The sequence below is a fragment of the Coffea arabica genome, chromosome 9c (assembly GCF_036785885.1).
Source record: "Coffea arabica cultivar ET-39 chromosome 9c, Coffea Arabica ET-39 HiFi, whole genome shotgun sequence".
Classification (NCBI taxonomy): domain Eukaryota; kingdom Viridiplantae; phylum Streptophyta; class Magnoliopsida; order Gentianales; family Rubiaceae; genus Coffea; species Coffea arabica.
This window is the reverse complement of record NC_092326.1, coordinates 39,242,434-39,265,434: the sequence shown is the minus strand read 5'-3', so window position 1 is coordinate 39,265,434 and position 23,001 is coordinate 39,242,434. Positions and strand designations below refer to the sequence as shown.

At 36.5% G+C, this 23,001-nt stretch overlaps 2 protein-coding genes and 1 long non-coding RNA gene across 13 annotated transcripts; 1 reads left to right on the top strand and 2 right to left on the bottom strand.

Annotated features, from left to right (window-relative positions):
* Window positions 1-145: 145 nt before the first annotated feature.
* LOC113710381 (pentatricopeptide repeat-containing protein At1g06143-like) lies at window positions 146-4,021 on the bottom strand. Of its 7 annotated transcripts, XM_027233350.2 has the most exons (6): window positions 3,658-4,021; window positions 1,465-3,258; window positions 1,204-1,343; window positions 897-1,000; window positions 776-796; window positions 146-513 (listed from the first exon to the last, which is right to left on the bottom strand). In XM_027233350.2, the coding sequence occupies exons 1-2, from the start codon at window positions 3,704-3,706 to the stop codon at window positions 1,568-1,570; spliced, it is 1,740 nt and encodes a 579-aa protein (XP_027089151.1). In that variant the 5' UTR covers window positions 3,707-4,021; the 3' UTR covers window positions 146-513; window positions 776-796; window positions 897-1,000; window positions 1,204-1,343; window positions 1,465-1,567. The 7 variants fall into 7 exon arrangements, with proteins under 7 accessions (XP_027089151.1, XP_071920937.1, XP_027089148.1 ...); XM_072064836.1 differs by having other exon boundaries at window positions 146-796; window positions 1,127-1,343; XM_027233347.2 differs by having other exon boundaries at window positions 146-786; window positions 1,127-1,343.
* A 1,369-nt stretch (window positions 4,022-5,390) lies between these two features.
* On the top strand, window positions 5,391-11,202 carry LOC113710382 (coproporphyrinogen-III oxidase 1, chloroplastic-like). 2 transcript variants are annotated; one of them, XM_027233352.2, is made up of 9 exons: window positions 5,391-6,303; window positions 6,879-6,954; window positions 7,973-8,067; window positions 8,717-8,800; window positions 9,529-9,616; window positions 10,164-10,288; window positions 10,374-10,472; window positions 10,771-10,865; window positions 10,972-11,202. In XM_027233352.2, exons 1-8 carry the CDS (start codon window positions 5,695-5,697, stop codon window positions 10,837-10,839), a joined length of 1,245 nt encoding a protein of 414 aa, XP_027089153.1. In that variant the 5' UTR covers window positions 5,391-5,694; the 3' UTR covers window positions 10,840-10,865; window positions 10,972-11,202. The 2 variants fall into 2 exon arrangements, with proteins under 2 accessions (XP_027089153.1, XP_071920938.1); XM_072064837.1 differs by having other exon boundaries at window positions 5,395-6,303; window positions 10,771-11,202.
* Window positions 11,203-15,256: 4,054 nt separating this feature from the next.
* On the bottom strand, window positions 15,257-21,849 carry LOC140014381 (uncharacterized). Of its 4 annotated transcripts, XR_011821157.1 has the most exons (6): window positions 21,565-21,848; window positions 20,119-20,249; window positions 19,940-20,028; window positions 19,482-19,805; window positions 15,743-16,714; window positions 15,257-15,630 (listed from the first exon to the last, which is right to left on the bottom strand). It is a non-coding gene; the product is annotated as an uncharacterized lncRNA (long non-coding RNA). The 4 variants fall into 4 exon arrangements; XR_011821156.1 differs by having other exon boundaries at window positions 19,482-20,028; window positions 21,565-21,849; XR_011821155.1 differs by having other exon boundaries at window positions 20,119-21,847.
* Between the last annotated feature and the right edge of the window lie 1,152 nt (window positions 21,850-23,001).

The window sequence follows — 23,001 nt, the reverse complement described above, 5'->3', positions numbered from 1 at the left end:
ATTATTTGCCATCTTTGTGTTTTGGAAGTTCATCTTTGACATGTTTTATGAAAGATTGTATGCATTAGTCCAAAAGATCAAGAAAATCTTGAATAACTATAGAAGAAACTTCCTCTGAGTAAGTTAAGATGTGCTAGTCGCCGCATCAAAATCAAACACAAACCTCACTGTATTCTGGACACATTGTAGTCGTTCTTAAGACCTGTATCCAGCTCTATCCCAAGCATCGAGTCAACCTGAGGGAGTGTAACACCTATGGCTACCCTCAGCAATTACAGAAGGCAGTAGCAATGTTATAATTAAGTCAATCAGGGGTACAAGGTACGATCAATACACGAAAGGTAACATATGGTTTCGACACAATTGAATATTGCTGTTGAACTAGATGCCATCTAATGCCCCATTAGCAACCTCAGATGCGTTTCCATGAAGCTGAGATTTTCTTGCTGAAGTGCCATTACAACTGAAAGACATTTCCACGACCTCCTTCAAGAAGGCATCCACTTACCATACCTGTTTCCAACGAGGACAAGTATCACGAAATGGAAAGCAAAAGAAGAAAAGAATGCAACACATCAAATCTGATAGTTGGAAAACGGTGTAGAAGGTAAAACTGAAGATGCTTATACGCGTAATTCAAAAATGACATGTATAATAAAGCAACACAAGTAAGGAATGTCATAGTTGGAAACAGTTCATGGTCATTTAACCACAAGCAGTCTGTCTGGGATAAAAACTTAAGGAACAGAGATTTGATGCAGCGCATCTGACTAACCAGTCCTGGTACTGCCTCGACCTCAATGCAAGAAAAACAAAAGATATGCAATTTAATTAGAGTACTATAACAGCATAGCAAGTGAATAAACACCATTTCTTTATGTTATACTCTTACTCACAGCTTATAGTCATAGCACACATTCTCTTCTTGGGAAGTAACAAACTTGCATCACCTCAGCCCATTTCTCCACTCTATCAGATCAGGGTAAAAGCATACTTGTACCTGCATCAGAAGGTCGATAGCTTAATCAGATGCTGACAAGAATTATTGAGCTCAAGTAAAATCCTGAGACAAACAACATAATGTTTTACTTCAACTAGAGCAGTGATCAGTTGGTTGAACCCTGACCTAGCATCGCACGTTCTCCATATCCAAAGGGATTCATTGCCCAAATGGAAAGATAACATGAGTTAAAGCTGCATCACCTTATATTTCTGAAGGTCGGGTAAATAGTACATCACTTCAGCATAATTTGCTGAACGCCCTTCCAAAATAGTTTCCTAAGTCTCTGGATAGACATTTTAACTGATGCAGGAGTCACAAAGTTCTACGGATTAAGAAATGCCTGTCATAAGGACAAGATTTGAAGATTAACGAGGTCAAAGTTTACTTACCAAGAGACTGAATTAAAAATACATATACATACACACAAAGATACCTATAAAACGGTCAAGACAACTTCATACCTAAACAACCAATCAAGAAAAAAGATCTCAGAGAAAGGTCAGGATGGCTCTCCACAGTTACTTTGCCAGCAGACAACCATCAGCTCTGGTCTACCAGAAGCCATCACAAAATAAATTCAAACTCAGGTCCGCAACCAGTCAGCTTAAGTTGCCCAACCAATTCATCCAGTAGCAGGTAAATTTCTTCAGATGCTGGATGACAATTGTCACAAGAAGCAAACTGAAATATGTTCTTCTCCACTTCAATCCAACTGGATCCAGGATATCTCTTTTCTACTCCAAGGTTCTTCATGTTTGCCCTGATTCTAGCAACCTCACTCCATCGATTTGCTTCAGCATACATGTTCACTAAAAGGTTATAGTATCCACTATTCTTTGGCTCCAGAAGCATTAACTTATCAACAGCCATCTGAGCAATCTCCAAGTTCTTGTGAAGCTTACACCCACAAAGTAAAGAACCCCATATGACAGAGTTTGGTTCAATATTCATTCTTCTTATCAGTTCCAATGCTTCATCAAGTAAACCAGCCTTGCTTAACAGATCAACCACGCATCCGTAATGCTTAATTTCAGGAGGGATGAGAAGGTCACGAGTCATTTGAAGAAATCTGCTTTTGCCCTCTTCAACCAGTCCAGCATGAGTACATGCTGCAAGAACACTAAGAAAGGTAATGCCATTTGGCTTTATCTTCTCCTTCTCCATCATATGAAATATCACCAAAGCTTCTTTGGCACAACCATGAGCTGCAAGCCCTTCAACCACAGAATTCCAACAGAAAAGGTTTTTCTCGGACAATTTGAAGAATACCACAAGGGATCTCTCTACGGCACCACACTTTGCATACATATCAATCAGTGATGAACCAATGTAAACATCAAGATACAATCCACTTTGCAGAACATACATATGTATCTCCTTTCCTTGGTCTAGCCAACCAAGATGAGCACAAGAAGAAATGATTGTTGACATGGTCACTTCGTCAGGACTGATCCCATTATCCTTCATCTCGTTGAAAATCTCTAGTGCTTCTTTGTAGTGCTTGTTTTGAGAGTAGCAGTTGATCATGGTTGTCCATGAAATTAAATCTTTTTGCGGTATTCCAATGAACAACTGCTTAGCAGACTCAACATCACCAATCCTTGCAAAACCATTCAGCATAGTATTCCAAGATGCAGTATTTTTCTCGGGCATCTCATCAAACAACTTCCTAGCAGAACTCAAATCCCCAAAACGGACATGAGCTGAAACCATTGTTGTCCAGGCAAAACCATCTCTCTCAGGCATCTTATCAAATACTAGTCTTGCTTCAACAACTTTACCAAAATTTGAATAATAATCAATAATAGCAGTCTGAACATGAAGATGAGTTTCAAATCCACACTTCCAAACCTGTCCATGGATAGAATCTCCAAAATCTACAGCCTTCAAACATGTGCAGCTCTTTATTATTGATGAAAACGTGAAACTAGTTGGTCTGACTTCAGTTTTCAACATGTCTACATACATTTCTAAAGCTCGGAGTGGATGGAAACAACGGAGAAAGGCTCCTATTACTGCATTGTAAACAAATGTATTGGGATCTTTTAACTGGTCAAAGGCAGCAATTACCCATTCTGTACAACGAATGCTTGAAGATGCAGTGATAAATTGATTCATCAGGAAACAATCTTGCGTTGCATTTGTCTTGATCATGAAAGCATATAGAGATTCCAGCTCTTTCAAGCTTGAACATTTTTTAAAATCGCTAGCAAACAGACCAAGTTGTTGGCTTTTTTCTCCCACGAGTCTTCCACCTAAATGACAGAGTGTGGTTCAAATAATCATAATCAGAACTCAATATCTATTTCACTTTCTTGCACTTTTAACATTATCAAATTTAAAGCTTGTCGTCAACACAATACAATACTGCCCTTGAAAGTTGCAGCAGCTACAGATTTCAGATTTTAATAAGCTGTACATCAACTCAGAACAATTAATTAAATTACATTAATAATAGAACAGTAAGTGGACATTTCTTGATTAATGAAAAACCAAGAGAAAATCAGTTAGGATTGAATTGACATTGCATTCAAACTTCATCTAAATAATAAGCTCTGCTAGCCATATACACATAGATATGCGAATTGAAACAATATATTGGCAAAATGGAAACTTTTTTTTCTTTGGCTGTTCTCAAGAATTGTCCCACATACCTACTACATCTTTGACGAATTTCATAGACTGATTACGAAATGGAAACATGAACGAAGGGGTGAAGCATCATCCCAGTAAGTAAAATAGACAAAACATGTCTCTCTCTCTCTCTCTTTCTATCCCTGATATATCCCGGGACAGCATAGTACAGAAAAGTTGTCCATAGAAGATAGGAAATCTCGAAAGGTTAGTTTTAAAACCTCTTTGAAGGGAGACTGGAGAGTGGGGGTTTTCAGAAGGAACAGCTGGAAGAGCTGGGAAGGTGGCTATGGGGTGGAAAACTGGAAATATGCGAAATTGGAGAAATTGATATTTCAGGGGTGAGATTGAGAATTGATTTCTTGAATTTATGCTTTGACAAAATTTGATAAACCATTTTGAATTTTTAATCATATTAGAGGTCTTGAGTTTTAATTCCCTTTTTTAATTCCATGCTCCTTAACTTCTATCATTGCCTTGTTCTTTAAAAGAAAAAAAAAATGTCTCTTGTGATTTAAATTTTACTGTAATTTTAAATTAACTCCTTATTGTTAATCACCACTGCTTTTTGATGTTTTGATATACTAAATATACAAATGTACCTCTGTTCTTCATTATATTCACAACCATCCCTTTGATGAAAATTGTAATTTAAGTAAACAACAGGGCATTTCGATCATTTACATGAGTGAAAAAATAAACGAGGTGTAATTACCATTTTCCTTCCAAAAAGAATAAAATAAATTACCTCACAGCTTTTTTGTTAAGAAAATAAAAAGTATATATATATATATATATATATATATATATATATATATATATATATAATAGACACGCATATACATTTTCTAAGTTTTTGGACACAGATCAAATACCCATACTGTGGAGCATGTGGCTAACTCGACTCACATCTCGCGGGTCAATCATTTTTTGACCCTTATCTGTCCTGCATATCAACAAATCAAATACCCATCTAAAAAGAGTTTGATTAGTTGATACTAATCTCGCCCCTCTTATCATTTAATTTTTTAAAATAATTTATATTAATTTATTTTTATATTTACATGTTAATCTAAAATTCAATATTGATTTGACCAAAAAAAAGGTCTTATGTTGAGAAACGAACATGCCAAGAGAATACATCAAAAAGGTCAAAAAAAGAATCCAAAACTAATGAAATTGTTATAAATATGATCCTTTTTTTTGTACATATTCTACATGAATAAAACTTTTTTTGTAAAAAAAATAATAATAAGATCATGATATTACCAATGAATCTTAGAAACAAATTATAGATGCTCATATTTGGGATATAATTTGCTCAACAAAATCACTTAGTTAGCTCTAAAAATAATATCTTGTATGTGTAAGTTGTCGTGCAAAACAAGGCGAGTACCTGACGGGTTTTTAATCATATGATCTTAACCCAACTTGAAAAAAAAAGGATATCTGATTTTTTTTGACTTAATCAAATAATATGGATCAAGTACCCTATTCCACGACGTACTAATAAAAAACACAATTCAAAACTTTATGATTTTTTTATAATAAATGAGAGAATTTAAATTTAAATCCAAGACTTCTTACTTATAATCCTTCCGATCTTCCAATCAAAATTAAACCTCCCCCCCCCCCCCCCCCCCTTTTCTCTATGGTGGTTAAATTGATTGAATCTTGACTACATTATGCACAAAATGCCTTACTCATACTCTCCCGCCGCGCACAGTCCACAGACACCAAAAAAAACCACGGACTACTATCCGATGACTTCCAGCGATTAGTTAGTCTGTAGGCGTGGTTGATGGTCAATGAAAGCAAAACCAATCCAATGGGGTGGGCAATATGAAGTCCGAAACTGTCAAAACCTATCCAATGGGTCCTCTCCTCCGTTTCTGAACATTTGACAAATCACAAATCCACCAATCGTCTCGTCATCTGATTTCCCAGATTTCCCCTTTCCTTATCATCTTCGCCATTGCATATATAACTGACTACTTTCGTACTACTCCTACTTTTCTAGCAGCAAATCAAACCCACAATATCCCTCCTCAGCAGCAATGTTGCTGAGTGCTCCAAAACTCTCCATTTCCCCTTCTTCTTCTTCTTCTTCTTCTTCTTCTGCTGCTGCTTGTTCTGCGCCCCTCCTTTTCCCTGTCAAAAAATCCAGCATCCCAGCAAGAAACTTCCCTTCATTTCTCCACTCCGCAACATCTCACATTTCTCTCGGCGTTCCCCGAGCCGCCTCCTCATCCTCCTCCCCCTCCCCCATGATAGAGAAAGAAACCTTAGAAACCCACCGTCCCCACACCTTCCTCCGCGAATCCGATGAGGCTGCGGCCTTCTCCTCCTCCTCTTCTGATTCTGCCGGCTCAGTCAGGGCCAGGTTTGAGAAGATGATTAGGGACGCCCAGGACAGCGTTTGCGCCGCAATTGAGGCCGTGGATAATGGCAGCAAGTTCAAGGAGGATGTCTGGTCCAGGCCCGGCGGTGGTGGCGGCATCAGTAGGGTTTTGCAGGACGGCGCCGTTTGGGAAAAGGCTGGGGTCAATGTCTCCGTGGTTTATGGTGTTATGCCGCCTGAAGCTTATCGGGCCGCAAAGCCATCTTCAGATAATGGTGACATTAAGCCCGGGCCAATTCCCTTTTTCGCCGCTGGCATTAGCTCGGTAATCCCAATTTTACAGCTTTTCGTTTTCTTTCTTTGGTAGCACAATTTTACGGGTAATTATTGCTCTATGGTTGATTGGAATGAACTGTCATTGTTGGAGGTACAAGAATTGTGGCTTAATGGACGACTTTAGAATTAGCTTGTGCTGGTGGGCTGCTTTGAGAGAATTGTAGTGTTTGCTTATATAGCTGCAAAGCTGCAATACTCTTGAGCTAAAAGTGCGATCAACATCTTTTGCAACTGGTTTTAGCCGGATGAGGAAATGCTTCCGAATTTGTGCTCTCGTTGGGTTTGTGTATGTATGGTAAGCCCGTAATACTCGGGGCATCGTGCTTGTGGGATGAAAATCCTAAGAAGAGGGTAAAGTTATAGTATTTTAATAAGAGATGGGCAACATTTTGTAAATTATAGCTGAGCAGCTATGATTATCATTTTGATGAAGCTAGAAAAGTATGCCCGCATGTTTTATTTGATTGTTTAGACGGGGAGTGTATTGTTAAGCACATATAGGTTGAACTTTTGTTCCTTCTGAAAAGGCCATTTCTTGATTGTTTTACATTTTTTGTACTGCAGGTTCTGCATCCACACAACCCCTTTGCACCGACTTTACATTTCAATTATCGGTACTTTGAGACTGATGCTCCCAAAGGTAGTAATTTGTGCTTCTTGTTCATATGCTTCTTGTGAATGCTGAAGATTTCAAGAATGATTGTTAAAACATTGTTTTGCATGTCAAATTGAAATCAGTGAACGGAATCCTGATACTTGCAGGTTTACTGTCTAGTTTAATGAAACCACAAAAGTAAGAAATTTTTGTAATGTTTTTAATACTGCTAAATTCTTTCCGCATATCCTTCACTGATCGCTTTCGATTATTAAAGCTGCATGTTCCTGTTTGTTGAGGTTCAATTAAAGTACTCAGTATGAGAAAGGATCTTTCCGAGGTGATGTGATTCCTGTAAAAACTGATGATGCTCCACTGCCTAAGATTTACATAATTGTGAAGCAAAATTGGAAAATCTACATATTCAAAGGAATCAACTTCTTTGTGTAGTATAAGATTGGTAGGATGTATTAACAATGGATGTGTTTACAAAAATCACCTATGATGAAGATTTTGTACTCGATATGATTCCTGTAAAATGTCTTCTGGCTTGTCTGCGATATGCTTCGAGTGCAAAATAAACTTGTTGTAAAACCCACATGGCAATGCAAAGCAACATATTGTTGTCTCTCTCAGGAATTTTTCCCCTAAAGTTTCCTCCATTCCTCATCATGGTCTATGAGTTATTTTAAAACTGTTAATAACTATTTCCCGATATGTCTAATCTCCATTATAGAAAACTGTTTTCTACTCCATGATTTGAGTTGGATGAAAAGCTCACTTGGGAGTTGTTGGAGTTGCAGTTGCAAATTTTTTGATTGAGGAATTGGAATGTGTGCAAAATCTTGTAAATATGATATATTGGGTCAGCATCAGAATTTCTATGTTTGTATCTGGCTTTCTATACAATATTGGTCATGTCAGAACCCTTCGATCAGAATTGCATTTTTTATGGTGTCTTTATCAAGATTTCATCTTTGTCTTTGTTGCTCTATTATTATTATTAAGTGAAAAGCTATGAAACATGCTATATAATCATTACCTGGGTTTACGTTATATGCAGATGCTCCAGGAGCTCCTAGGCAGTGGTGGTTTGGTGGTGGTACAGATTTTACGCCTGCTTACATTTTTGAGGAGGATGTTAAACATTTCCATTCGGTAAGCTTATTCGTTGTTATGCAGTACACTTAAAAATAATATTAAGAGCACTTTCTTTATTGATACATGTAAAATTATCTGTCTCAAGGATATAAATTCGAATATGTGATGGTTCACTTTTATCTGGTGCAACTTGCTTCCAAAGATGTCACAAGTCTTGGTTACATGCTTGAAATCATCATCTTTCGGTCAGCTCGGGAGCTGGCTCAAGATATATATTTGATGAATCAGTAAAAGGCAAAATGATCTTAGAAGATTTAATACAAATAAAGTATCAAAACAAGATTCTGGCTTTCACTACTTTCATAGAAAGCCAAATTTTTAAACATACAAAGGTTATCCAGTGATATCTAATTTAAAATTTTTTGGAAAAGGAAATTTACAAAACAAATTCAGTCAGTATAGTCCAGGTCAACAGGTTCTGTATCGATAAGTTTTGGCCGGTATCTGAACTTCTGATTTACTGCTGTCATCATCTGGGATACATTATTCTGCTGTAACAAAGATTTTTGCAGGTTAGATTGTGAGATTTCAAATATTGTTTCTCTAACTTCCCTTCTAATGAAAACACTTCATTCATCTTATCATTTCCTTCTTCATGAATTTCTAGTTCACTACCAGAGTTCTTCATGCTGGTCTTTGTTTGCAGGTCCAAAAAAGTGCATGCGACAAGTTTGACCCTAGCTTCTATCCTCGATTCAAGAAATGGTGTGACGACTATTTCTATATTAAGGTACGCATTTACAACAAGGAACATTTTGGATTGACTAGTCTGGTTTTTTACCTGTTAGGGAAACCAGCATCTAAGAGACTGAAATGTGGTTAGTTCAGATGCATTTTATCTTTCTGCATCATTTTGTTTCCAAAACAACCAGAGTTCCTCAAAATTTCCAGCTACTAATTTGGAGTTTATATGTAGGAAATCTGTTAGTCTGAAGTCCAAAAGTTATCTTATTCTGATGCCATAGTTGAGTCCCTCCCTTAGTTCCATTATGAATCAGGGTTGATGTATTTTATCGATGCAATTTATCTGAGAGGGCAAGAGGGAAAAATAGGCAGGAGAGGATAGACTTATGTGTGCTCAGACTTATAGATGAGAAAGTTGATGAAAAGAATATCTAATCCTGTATGCTTACTTTTCTTCATTTTCTGTCTTACTGTTGGGCAAAGAAATTTCTTTTCTTACAACACACTTGGTTTTTGTGCTAACAATCTGACATTGACAGATTCTTTCTTTTAATTCCTTATATTCATGTAGCTTCAGTTCTTTATGCATTGAGAGTAATTTGAAGGGAAATAGCTACCACACAGGGATTTTGTCTCTGTTTATAATCAGAAACTGGAAATAAGTTGCTGCTTTTAACTTTTATTTTGTTCTTTGGGTTATGTGGATACTTAACATACATAGTGATTAAGAAGCGTTTCATTCTTTGATGTTTTTCATTGTCCTTTTAAATGCAGCATCGTGGAGAGAGGCGAGGACTTGGCGGCATATTTTTTGATGATTTGAATGATTATGATCAAGAGATGCTTCTTTCTTTTGCTACTGGTAATTCATTTTTTTTTTTTTTGTCAAAATGATAACATTTGTATTGATTTAAACTTGATAATACAAGAGCACTTTACAAAAGGAGCTCATTGCTACTGGTAATTCATACTTGTAGTAATTGTAAGGAATTGTTAACATTGTGCCATATCACATTTCCTGTCTTTGTGATATATAATGGAGCTTCTACACTGCTAAAGTTGGTATATCTCTCTGAGGCATTAGATCCCCAACTTCTCCAAAAATCTTAGTGGTTCCCTTTGTTCGTAAGAGCTGAATATGTATTTTGCTAACCATCATATTCACCTAGCAACTGGACTTATCAACCAGAGTAGGAGCATTTTAGCCGGTCACTTTTCAGCAGTATGCTTTAGCAAAAATACTTTCTCAACTTTTAAACGTGGTAGATGTTTGTATTGTACCAAAAGAAAAGATACCGAAGAACCTTAGATTAGCACAGTAGAGAAATACTGTGACCCATTAAAAGTTTCTTCGGTGTTTAAAGTGAACTTGAATCTGCCTTTTTTTTATTATTATTATCAAATTGCAGAGTGTGCAAATTCTGTGATCCCTGCATATATACCAATAATAGAGAAGAGGAAGGATACACCATACACAGAAAGAAACAAAGCATGGCAACAACTACGAAGGGGGCGCTATGTAGAATTCAACCTGGTATGATATCGGAGCCCCTTTGTTATAGAAATGCATAGCCTGGCAACTCTTCTAATTTTTCTTCTTTTGGGCCTAAACATTGAAGGTTTATGACCGTGGAACAACATTTGGTCTCAAGACAGGAGGCAGAATCGAGAGTATTCTTGTTTCCCTTCCGCTATCTGCTCGTTGGGAATATGACCATGTAACCTTTTATTCTACTTTCACTTTTTGCCTGTCTGTTGGTGGTATAGATAACACAGAGTTTTAAAACAAAAAGTATTTCTATCAAGTTTCTTAGACATTGATTAGGCACACGAGTCTGTCTGATTAAATTGTATAGATGCTGGGTGAGAACATGTGAGACATATTTCAGTTGCCTGATGATTCTGTGATGCGTAAGATTTCTATCTAGTATTAGCCACTGCCAGTGGCGTGCCTAAAAGCTGCAATGAAAGAGGTGAAATGGCTTCAGAATGACATTATTGTTTTCTGGATTGCAGAAACCAGAAGAGGGGAGTGAAGAATGGAAACTATTGGATGCATGTATCAACCCCAAGGAGTGGCTGTAACAATTTTGTGATGATAGTATTTTGACGTGGTGTTCCCTGTTCTGATCTGGGTTTCGTGTTTGCCTAGGTTTGTCGCATTACAATATGAGTCTGAAGCATTGCGCCTAATAATGGGCTTGTGCTTCTTGTCAGGCTGTGGTTTACTTGATCGAAAGTCGGAAGAGGAAGGTGCATTTGTAAATCTTACGGGTTAAAAATTGGCTTCGTTTACTGGAGGCGATATTGTAAGTTGGAACTGTCTTAACATGTATATACATCGTGGTTAATCATGAATAACCACAATATTCTAGGTGTGAGCAAATGCCTGAAAGAACATTGAAGCAGGCTCTCTCTTTTCATAACTTGCAAGTTAAGATTGCCTGATTCTCGCAGTGTTGTGAAATCTTTGTTCATTTGATCATACATAATTTCCCCAACAAATCAAAGGGTGCAAAGGTTTCTAATTATGTTGGCTGGTTCTCTCGTGAAATGATGAGGCTTTGGGCCAAGGAATCAGGAGGATGATGAATCTCTGTCATCCCTTACTGACTTCTTTGACTGATATTTTAGCAGATAACCAAAAATTTGCCAACTCGTAAACTTGCACATTTCTAATGTATGATGTTTTATCGGTATGCATATACTCCAGTTGTAATGAACTACTTTGACAGGCGAATTATAAAAAAAAAAAAAGAATTTATTTCCATGAGTAATATTTTTTATTTCACTGCTCATTAAGAAACTAGGAGTCCATCTGAAAGACAGCAGCAACTCGGCGATATGATGCCCTCTGCTCCTAGCTGACATAGGAAGTGTTTGGACAGTAGATTATTTGGAATTATTTTTACCTTACTATTTAAGATTGCGTAAATTTGAAAAGGCGTTTGGATAGTAAATAAATCGTGTAAATTAGCGTTTGGACAGGTGCTCATTATTGAATGCAATCAGTTGACTTTGATTTCGAAAATTTTGACTTTGTAGTAAGTTTAGGCTAAACCAATGCATACTTAATACATAGACCGTACAGATTAATTTAGAAGTTGGAACAAAAAGTCATTTTAAGTACACTCCAAACATGGATTGTCCTTTTACAGATAATTACAAATCGGTTAATTCGCTGAACGCCTAATGGCGTCGTCGCCCACATTTGAGTCGCTATGTAGTTTCGTTTAGCCTTCCATTCCGCCAGCTCTGCAGGAGATACGTTCAATGCGAATGACTGAGGTACTGGCCCGTCTACTTCTGGCTCTTCATTTAAGTACACGTCTTCTGATTCGAACCGTTGAAAATGAGCATCTTCCGGTTGGTGCATCCTTAAAAAGTTGTACAATGCACAGCAAATAATGACTATAGTTATTTGAGTACTCATGTAGAAATTATCCACCGGACCCTTTAAAAATTTGAATCTTTTCTTCAGTATACCGAATGTGCGCACAATGACACTGCGAAGCTGCGAATGTCGAGTATTGAACAAGATCTTTGCCGGAGATTCGGAGCCCACGTTCTTATACCGGGGCATGAAGCCAGGAACATTCCTATATGCTGCATCAACTAAGTAGTATTAGCCTAATTGAAAAAGTTGGTACAATTAATAAACGTGATAAAAAGCAGGAGTTTAGCATTTAAAGCATGACATTTATTGACTTGAAAAATTGGGACCATCATTTACCAGGTTGCGGCAGTGAAAAATCCGACGGATATGCTAATGCTGACTCTAATACTCACGCATCATGTGCATTTCCCTCCCATCTAGCATATACGTAGATGAAGCGCATGTCATGGTCACACACTGCCAGAACATTCTATGATTGAAACCTGTGCCGGTTTGTATATGTCATGTGCTCGCCTGTCGGAGGACAAGCATGGATGTGGGTGCCATCCATCGCTCCTACGGCATAATAATATTCATGCAAAACATATAATCATCTGTTTTGAATTAACTTACTACATCGAGCCAAAAAACACTCCTCTTTACACATTATCTTGAACCATGGATAAAAATTAGTTGAGTTTGCAATTCGTGGATAAACTGCAGTCTGGTCACCCGGTCGTATTATTTCAGCTGCAAATAGACACAGGCCTCGGAGCACCTTTTTTATATTTCAGTTAATCGTCTCGATGGATCGATAAAAAATAGTCTCCAACACACGGTACGTATGCTTGTGGCTCACCAACATTAAAGTCATAGCTAGCGCCTCCTGTATGGACACACGCTGTTGGTAGTTGTGTGAAACGTACTATCTCTGGACAAGGATATCAGACAGTTGCAAGAAATTATCAACCGTGATACGTATGTTGTCTATTGATCGTCTATGATGACCATAGAGTAATCGCTCCACCCACTGTCTATCGGTGAATGAGCCATCATGTTGCGGAAGTGGTTGATTGTTGGTTACGTGTGCAAGAGATGGATGCATTAACATTAACGAGACACTCATAAGAAGTAAGACCTCATCTTCCTTATCTTGCCTCATACGGTCCGAATTGCATCCCCTAGCACCACGGCGGTTGTTTCAAACCATGATAACTGAGTATATATCTGTATATATTTTTACATAACGGTGTTCATGTGTGTATATCTAATTTCATAAATTTATTTATATACGTGTTTGTATACATATATAAAATGTATATACTAGACATAAAATGTCTTTAACTTAAAGTATGAAATTGTACACATATGTCCCATCAGAGTTTTCATCATCCTTTCACACCAATTATGAAAACGAGAGTAGCTTTATGGAATTAAAGATACGTTAGCAATATGACTTTTATATCACAAGGATGATAATTCATTACTGTGACAATCCTTTCCTACCAACCTCACCAAAGAAAAATTTTTCTTTTTCTAAGATTATTAATTAGCTTTCAAAAAGGTCATATTCTGATTAACATTTGAAGTGAAATTCTTTCAATTAAATTTGAAATAATATTCAAATTTAAAAAGTGGGCCAGTAATTGTTCTATATAATTACTCAAATAATCTATGCGCGGAAGGCTCTTTCTTTCTCCTTAAGTTTAGAAACTGATTTAAGAAGAATTTGTTCTCGAAATAACCTCTTAACTAAATTTAAGTACATCCAAAATTTTTTAAAAACAACTCTATAATTGTATTAAATTGTGCACGGGACAATAGAGACTAGAGAATTTTATAAAATTTATGTTGGGAGAGGGGCAGGGGATGAGTTATTTCAAGTCAGATTGTTAAAATTTCAGCAGGATGACATAGTACTCCATTTCAGCACGTAAGCAATATGGAGCCCGTGATGACATCAGTTCATCTTCTCAATTTTACTTCTAGTTAATTCTTAAAAGATTTCTAGTCTAATGCTATATCATGCTTCTTCATTTTCCAACCAAGTGGGTACAAACGTATAGCCAAATGGAAAAATTCCATTCAGAAAAGATAAATCAATCCTTTAATGAGCAAATGATGAGAGTTCTTTTTTTTCCTTTTCTCTTCTGTGAAAGTTATTAGAATTTATTACTACTTTAGATTGAACATGCAAAAGACAACCCAATTAAAAGTTTGAATCGTACTACCTCAAAAAGAAATATCTCAATATGAATATCACTTTAACTTCTAACTTTCACTTTAATTCGTAATACCTCAAAATGAAATATCACTTTGAACATGAAAATATGAATGACTTTTATACGATACATGTATAATGCATTAAATGAGATTACAAATGGTTTCCATATAAGAACTAAATAACCAGAGAAATTGAATTTAGATTGCAATATTACAAAGAGACCGCTACTACTTACCTCGCTTCCACTGGCACACCACGTAGTTTACGGTTTGCCACACTCTTTGCCCACACAGGTACCACGTACATAATCAATTGTAACACTACTTTGGGAGGAGAAATGGCCGACTATTCGTCTTGGTGTTTTGTCTCTGGTTTTCGTTCTTCCTTTGTGGAGTAGAGAATTGGAGTGAAGTTCTTATGGTAGTACGATATATTTATGGGGGTGGATAGCTGATCTGCATTAGGATGCATTGGGGTTATCGTACTACCATAAGAACTTCCACCGCAATTTTCACTTTATGGTGGTACGATATATTTGGTCTACAGGCCTTAGGATGCAGATTAGCACATGCATTTTCGCAATTTATGGCCTCTGTAGCTGTGTAGGTGCTAGTACATACCGGCAGACATGACAAGTCCTTGAATATAGCAAGTGGAAACATACAGTTGATCGCATTTCTACTTTTTCAGACTTCTATTGGCCAGCAAAAGCAAAACTCACTAACGTACAAAACCTATCTCTACCATGCTTGGTAGGGAGTCTGGCCCCATAGAACTAATTATTTGAGCATCGTTTTGTAGTTCTTGAAGAAGTATGCCATTATTGTCATGCTCAAGCATTACATTTTACACTTGAACAGCCTCCCTGTGGGTATAAGGAGTGTGTTTAAATAGAAGATTACTAGAGAAAATTTCATCGCGAGTACAGAATTTTGATATCATCGCGACTTTTACATTAATTTAAAACAAATTCGTATTTACATATCAAAATTATATACTTTTAAAACATTGATAAATGTTAAAACCTATTACATAACCCAACAAACTGAGGAGGTCCATTTCCGCTTGAGGAAGTCAAACTGGTAGAGAGTTATAAGGTTTGGTGCATCGGACCACCACTTCATGCCATGGTTTGCCATTATCGATATAGATATGAGAAAGCTACGGCTGGTTGGTTGTTTGGTGACTTTGGTCCCTTCGGCTTCAAGTCCTAGCTACAAGTTGGCAGTAGCTACCAAAGCCATTCCCTTACACTAGTGGAGGAATCTCCACACACCTATTAAGTTCAATCAAAGACTTTCTTTAAATCATTTATTATTAGTGCTAAAAAACTGTCATGATCTAAAAGTCATAAACAGAGATGAGCTGAAAAAAAGAAATAAAGGCACCTAATTTCGTCCATAAGGAAATTTATTGTGCTGCTTAGCTCTTAATACTCGAATAAGAAATGGTCACATCCCCTTTATTAAGTACACTCGACAGCATCTTTAACCCCTTCCTTTGGTAGATCAAAGTGAAACGGATCTGGGCTCCAAGACCTCTCGAAAAAACTCGTGGTATATTATTATCTGTGAAACCACCTCCTGTGATGTGGGAACCTGTTAACAAGAATTAAAAACAGACAGCTAATCCATGGTCAATCACGTTCTAGAAGTACAGTCATCCACAATGTACTTTAATAGTAGAAAAAATCCACAATTGGCATGCCACAGAACGTGTTCTTAAGCCAAGCCTTTCTCCTTCATCAACTTAAGGATGTAGCCGTAGTGGTCTGTTGCAAAAACCCTAAGGAAAATAATCCTTTCACCCTCTCTGTCACTATTGGCATAATGACAGTTAGCATGTATTCTCCAAAGGTCCGGAATCTCCATTGTGTTGATCACATCTTGGCACTGCATTACATTGTAGAGGGACTCGAACTCCATCCTACTCCGTCTGTTATCAAGTACGAAATCGAAGTAATTTCCAATCTTGCTTATAGCGTCCTCGAGACCAGTAGATGACCGTGTCGATTTTGACCCTCTAGTCCCCTCCGGTTCACCGTTGGTTCCTAGGCTTGAGGCTGATTGTTTTCCTCCAACTGCCCCAAGAACTGGGGAAACATAGTACACGTCATCGTCATCCCCTTAGACTGGTATGTTCGCCGGAGTAGGAGCCCTCGAGTTAGAGGCTTTACCTTTTCCCTTCCAACTTTTAGCATAAGTGTTGTCTCTTTCACGGCTAGGTGGTTCCGATGGAACTACCTTGCTTGTAGACTAGGCACGGCTGCCTGTTGCATGTCTTCCAAGCAATATTGGTGTCAACCGATCGTACCAGTAGCATGAATTCTCTTTTTTGAATTCAGCGTACGAGGCAATAGTCTAATGAAATGCAAATCTGAAGTCAGCACCAAGGAAAGAGGCTCTGACTACTACTTAACTACTGAAATAGAAGATATTAGAAGCAGTAGAGATGCATTTCAATAGTATGAGTCTTGGAACAGAAATTTCCTTATGAATATTTTTCACCGAAAGAAAAAGTGGTTGGCTAGAATTTGGAAAATATAGAAGGCCCTAGATCATAAACAGTTATCTAGACAAATATTGGAGAAGGAACCAAGCTCGGCAGGAGCTAGATGCAATACTAAAGTAAGAAGATTTATTTTGGGACCAAAAGTCAAAAAGTGTCCTGGCTACAGCATTCTTTCACAACACCTGATTTTTCCTCTTGTTTGGAGTGATAAGAAGGAGAAGAAATATATTGCAAAACTTTAAATACGTTAATTGCACTTGAAGCATCCTAAATAGTTCTCAATTTGAATCCAAGTAATATTTTGCATAAAATAGCATGCAAAAGGGACTACTGTGATAAGTGACTAATTTACGTAATAATTGTATGACATTTTATATTATTTTTAGTCACTTTGGTTATATTATTGGAAGAATATGAATCATTTTGGCTATAATTGGTGAAAAATGCTTTTAAGTGATTAAATGAGATTTTTATCACTTTTTACTTGGATTTTGTGTATTTTGACAGTTTTGACACATTTTCGTATTTCGGCTATAACTTGAGTTACAATGATCGGATTGGGATGATTCTTGAACCCATTTGAAGATAAGAGATAGATCTACAACTTTGGTGAAGACATCCGAATCCAGTTTGAAGGTTTTAAAAATCAAAAAGCCGAATTACATTAGCTAATTTCTGTTGGTCGAAGCTGAAACAGGGCAATAAGTAGACAAGGGTATTTCAGTCATATCTCAGCCTACACAGATCCAAATGAGGTGATTCTTGATGCATTGGAAAGATAACTCAAAAGGCTACAACTTTCATGTTTTACACATGAGCTGGTTCAGCCTCTAACATCAAGAAAAGATCGGTTGAAATTGGGCCAAAAACAGAGCAAGTGATCCACACTCGGATCCACTATTCATCCGAACCCTCGGCTGTTTCTGGGTTAGTGGATCCGAGCTCGGATCCATACGGATCCGAGGCACTGTAGCAGCTCGGATCACTGGTCAGAAAAGGCTGCTTTATACGCGTAAAACTCAATTTCACCTCCACCAACTCACATGGGATGCTAGACATGTGAGAAACATTCCCAGCTGTAAAAGGGAGTTGAAAACATCATTTCTTGACCAACCTTTCATCATTAAATAGCCAAATTCATTGCAAAATGAAAAGAGGGGGATGATAGAGTAAGAGATAGAGAGACATACGGGAGAAACTTGGAGTCTGCAGAAATGTAGCTCTTTCATCTTCCTAATATTAGTTTAACTTAGTATAGAGTAGTATAGTTCAACCATTCTTGTTTATTATCTAGATTAGGATGAAGATGGAGGATGAAGAAGGCAAGGAAGAAAGCTCATGTGACAAGGGTTGTATTCCTTCCAAACTCTTTATCTTTTGTATTTGATTCCAAGTTTAGTTAATATACAAGTTCTGGATTTCGTGTGTAATATGTATTTTTAAAGTTTAAGCCTTGGGTTTGGTTGAACTTTCTATGATTGTTAGTGTTTATTATTTGGTTATTTGATTGCTATGATTTGAGCAAGTTATTTAGCACTTTGGCTTCTTAAATCATGATTAATCTGGTACCATTAATTGTGATTATCTAAGGTGTTGTTTCTGCAATGAAAATTGAGATTTAACACTAGTTCAAGAAGTGCTAAACATAGGGAGTACACTCACGAAAGTAGAGGTGCACTTATGTGGTTTTTAGTGATTCATTTCATGTAATTTCATTGAAGAAATGAACTTGTAGCTAATTTCATAACCATGAAAATAGGTATGGATTAGTTATGAGTATAGTTGATTCACTACGAAAGTAGGTTTCACATGTTTAAGGAAATTACACCATAATTAGCTTAGATGTAGTACTCAATGATCTAAATATAGCACTTGCATGAGTAGTTAGGGATACCACAACCTAAGGAGCTTTTATTTGTTATTTTGTATAATTTTAGTAGGTTAAATTTGTTATAATTCATTGATAGTCTAAATAATAGAGAAGCTTTAATAATACCGGTAATTGTTCACTCTTCCCTGTGGGATCGACCCGATATATACCCTAAACTACTAGTTGATCTGTATACTTGCAGTGAACGGGTGTAATTCGGTTTTTTAACTTGTACGTATGTAAAATACCCGTCATACTGCATCCACTTCATGCATTGATTCCTAAAGTTTACAGCCTAGAGGCATAATGACATTGCGGCCCATACCCCTATGTAACGTGAACTATAAAGTGGTCACCAAAATCAGGTCAAGAAACAAAGGGCAGTGCTGAATTTTCTAGTAGGACAAGTGCAAGCTAGCTTTATCATGAGGCAGATATAAGTTTAAATGTAAGCATCCCACACAAGCTACTGCACTCAATGAGGACAATGAAAAGGAAAAAAGGGAACAATACTGAATTTTCTAGTGGGATCATGGGGCAGATACAAGTTTAAATGTAAGCATCCCACACAAGCTACTGCACTCAATGAGGACAATGAAAAGGAAAAAAGGGAACAATAAAAGTTAAGAAGTTTTAAAAGGCATATATAAAATGCAGTATTAAAAGGCACTTCAGAGATAGCAGAAATCCAAACTGTGGCTGCCGAAAATCAATTAACAGAAGTGAGGGCAGCGACAAGTCCATACCTGTACCTAGTTGACCCAATGTTTATCATCAGCAGTGAAGTAGTAGCTGTCCTCACTCCACCCAATCCCGGTCTCTGATTTTGATGATATCCCATGCAGATTACAGAACAAGTCCCATTTCTTCTTGATGTGATAGAATCTGGTATGCAATTGCTGGCCAGTGACAGTCATTATGCCATTACTCGCCAAAAGGTCTGCCAATATGTCGTAGTTTGTCTCTAGCGACTTCTTGTTGTCCAACCAGTTATTTTCCCTAAAGCTAACATAGGCTGTGTGGAAAGTTTTGGCCATTGCATCGGTCCATTAAATCCTAGAAGTCATTTGCTAAGTTTGATGAAAAAAACAATTAGCGCTGGACGAAGATTACAAAAATTGTTTGAAGTGCTTTGGAAAAAGAAATGGACAATTAATAGAGAAAGCAAAAACGGATCAAGAAGGAACTCAACGAATTCACTTGCCTCAACGCAGATGGAAAGGCAGTCGATGTAGTTGTTGGAGACCGTTGATGAACGGGAGGAGCAATCGGATGAACAGCTAACAGGTGAGCCTTCAAAATTCGAACAATAAGTAGTAAGATTTAATTAATATGCTGCGAAAATTCCTTTCTAATACAGATACACATGGAAGAAGGACATACAATCGCAAGAAGGCTTCTTCCTCTTCTCAGCGATCATAACCGAAGAGAGAACAGCCTCATAACCAAGTAATGGTAGCAGTTGGACAGTAAAATTATTTAGTCATCAGAAAAAATATGCATCCAAACAGCATCTGGGAGTTTGCATCCAAACAATCCCAGCATGTTAGCCACAAATTCCAGTGTGAAACAAAATAAATCTTGCGTCTGACCATTCTGGAAATTACTAGACACAAATAATAAAGGTTTTTAACTCCAAAGAACAAGATAATAATTCTGCCCTTTGACATGTATCTGATCTCATCAAATGAGATTTAAAACAGACAAAAAAGTTAATGCAAGTATATATTCATGAACTGTGCAGGCTGTGGTAAGCACTTTCTCAGAGATGGTTATCCATGTAAATATCTGTGATTATTATATTAGATGGGAGATGCATTCATAAAGAAAAGACTACCTTTACACCCTACAAGACACCAACAAAAAGGCATACTTCCTTATCAAAACCTTCCACATGAGCAACATGACATATATAATCTGGCTTTTTCCATGGCAGTTTCTTTATAGTTTCTACTTTCTACTACAAAACTAATGTTGGTGAAACTGGCCATATCACCATCATCATTACTATCTCCAATTTAAGCAAGCCATCATTTTTCATTATCTAGTGAATTTGCTGTGAACCACTTAAATCGTTTGGTTAAATAATTTCCATTAAAAGATCTACTTGCTATCAAGATTCTATTAAAAGATTGAGAGGTAAATAGTTCCTTTTCTACACAACAATATATTCGTCAATTTTTTCTTCATGATTTCTGCTCAATTAATCATTACTATTACCAAGAAACAAAAATATAGTGCGGGAAATTTTTCCAAATTCTATACAAGTAAAACTTTATTAAACAATTCATGTCCAACATTAATTTACGTTCAAGAATAAATTTTACTACATTTCTTTTTGTTTTTAGGGGCGATGAAGAACAATAATCTGTATTCTACTTCAAAGTGAAATAGTTCAAAGCAAAATTAACTTCTAATATCCTTATCCTCCTAATAAATTCAGGTCAAATTTTGTTTTCCCCAATTTAATTTTGTCCATCCATGATCAGAAAAAAGGCACAAAAAGGAATAAATTCCCTATATGCATTTTACTACTATTATATAAATTCCGATAGCAATCCACAATTAGAAAAACTGTTTTAATGCTCATTCCCTCCCAATTTGGAACGCTAAAGCAGCTTTATTCCACAATTCCATTCATATTCGTGTTCAATTAAAACTGAAAAAATTAATCTAGCTAAAAAAATCTCTACTCTTCACACACACCCAACACAAAATTAGGTGTGAATGGAAGACAATCAGCTGATAAATCTGTGGAGAACTAGAAAGAGAGATCAACGCAGGAGGAGGAATTTAAATTGCAACTGATGGTAAATCGAGGGAACATACCTGCCGCTGTAGATATGGAGAAAGAGGGATGTTCTCGAACCAACTTCCACTGGAGTGTTGGAAATTGTAACCGCGGCTAGACGAATGCGGGCTAGAAATTCAAATCACAGCTAAACTGGTTGTTTGTCGGATCTGATTGCACGCTGGATCTGATTGCAGCTCTCTTTGCCGGTGGGAGTTAGATGAAAATGGCGAATATGGACAAGTACAGAGGAGCACATGAAACCTGTCGTGCTCTATTAAGGAGTAAATGGCTTTACTCCAGACTAACGGTTACTTTATTGCATGCCTTTGAAAAATTGTTGCCACGTCAGACGTATTTGAAGTGTAGTATGACTTTAGTGCAAAAGACTGTAGCACATAGGAATCCAATGTCGATTAAATGCAGATGAAAAACCTCACTTTTATCTTATACAGTCCAAATGGTAATTTCCTAAATAGTGAAATAACCAACCAATTCTGCATTCCAAACAATTCCATAGCTATATAGTGCATGGCAAATGCCCGAGATGAAAAGTTTTGCTATATAGTGTAGGACCACTGTTCTGTTCAGTTGTGTCAACAGAACATATTTGTATTTTTTTATAGATGGCAAACAAACTGATTTAGTTAAATTTATTCATACCCGCCCAAAATATATGCGTATGGGTATTTTAAATTTTTATATATGGGTATAAATGGATTACCCAATAATACTCATTTATAGTATTTAAATTGTACTATAATGCCCATTCAAATCCAATTAATCCATTTAAAATTATCTTCTCCCAACCCTCATCTCTTCTCTCACACATTTTTTTTCAGATTTTTCATTTTTTCATAATATTAACTACTTTTGTTTCATTATTATTATTATTTGTTGGTTTTATCTTGTCATTTTATTTTCTCTTAGTTCGTTAAATTGCTCTTTTTTAGCATTACCAATTTATGACTAAGTTTTAGTCTCTTTTCCTACTTTTTTAAAATGAAATTTAAATTTATACACGAAAAAAATGTTAGGGGTTCAAATTTTTGGATTAAGTTTTTATGTTAATTTTTATAGTACTTAATTAAAAATTTTACATTCTTATTGTTCAATTATTAAATAGTATATAATTTTAATTACCAATTATTAAAATTGATAATTAGGTTTATTGAACATTACAAGTACGAATGGGATAACTTAGTTTGCAAAAATGAATTTAAATGAGTTTACAAAAAGTTAAAATAAATAGGTTATAAATGTGTAATTGGATTACCCAATTCATTTTTCGATTTATCCATTTATACCCATCTAATTAAATGAGTATAAATAGGTTAACTCATTTATACTCATTATCCAATTTATTCAATTCAAACCCGTTCAAGTCATCCATTTTGCCACATCTAGTATTTTTTATGCTTTACGCTTATTTTTCATTATCTTTGTCGTATTTTATCTTTTCCTTTCATTGGTAA

Excerpts from the sequence above, each read along its gene's own strand:
- LOC113710381 (XM_072064836.1), bottom strand. The coding sequence starts at position 3,706 with ATGTTTCCATTTCGTAATCAGTCTATGAAATTCGTCAAAGATGTAGTA. Across the intron at positions 3,259-3,657 it reads ATTCGTCAAAGATGTAGTAG|GTGGAAGACTCGTGGGAGAA; the intron begins GTATGTGGGACA and ends TCTGTCATTTAG.
- LOC113710382 (XM_027233352.2), top strand. The coding sequence starts at position 5,695 with ATGTTGCTGAGTGCTCCAAAACTCTCCATTTCCCCTTCTTCTTCTTCT. Across the intron at positions 9,617-10,163 it reads GCTTCTTTCTTTTGCTACTG|AGTGTGCAAATTCTGTGATC; the intron begins GTAATTCATTTT and ends ATCAAATTGCAG. Across the intron at positions 10,473-10,770 it reads CTCGTTGGGAATATGACCAT|AAACCAGAAGAGGGGAGTGA; the intron begins GTAACCTTTTAT and ends TCTGGATTGCAG.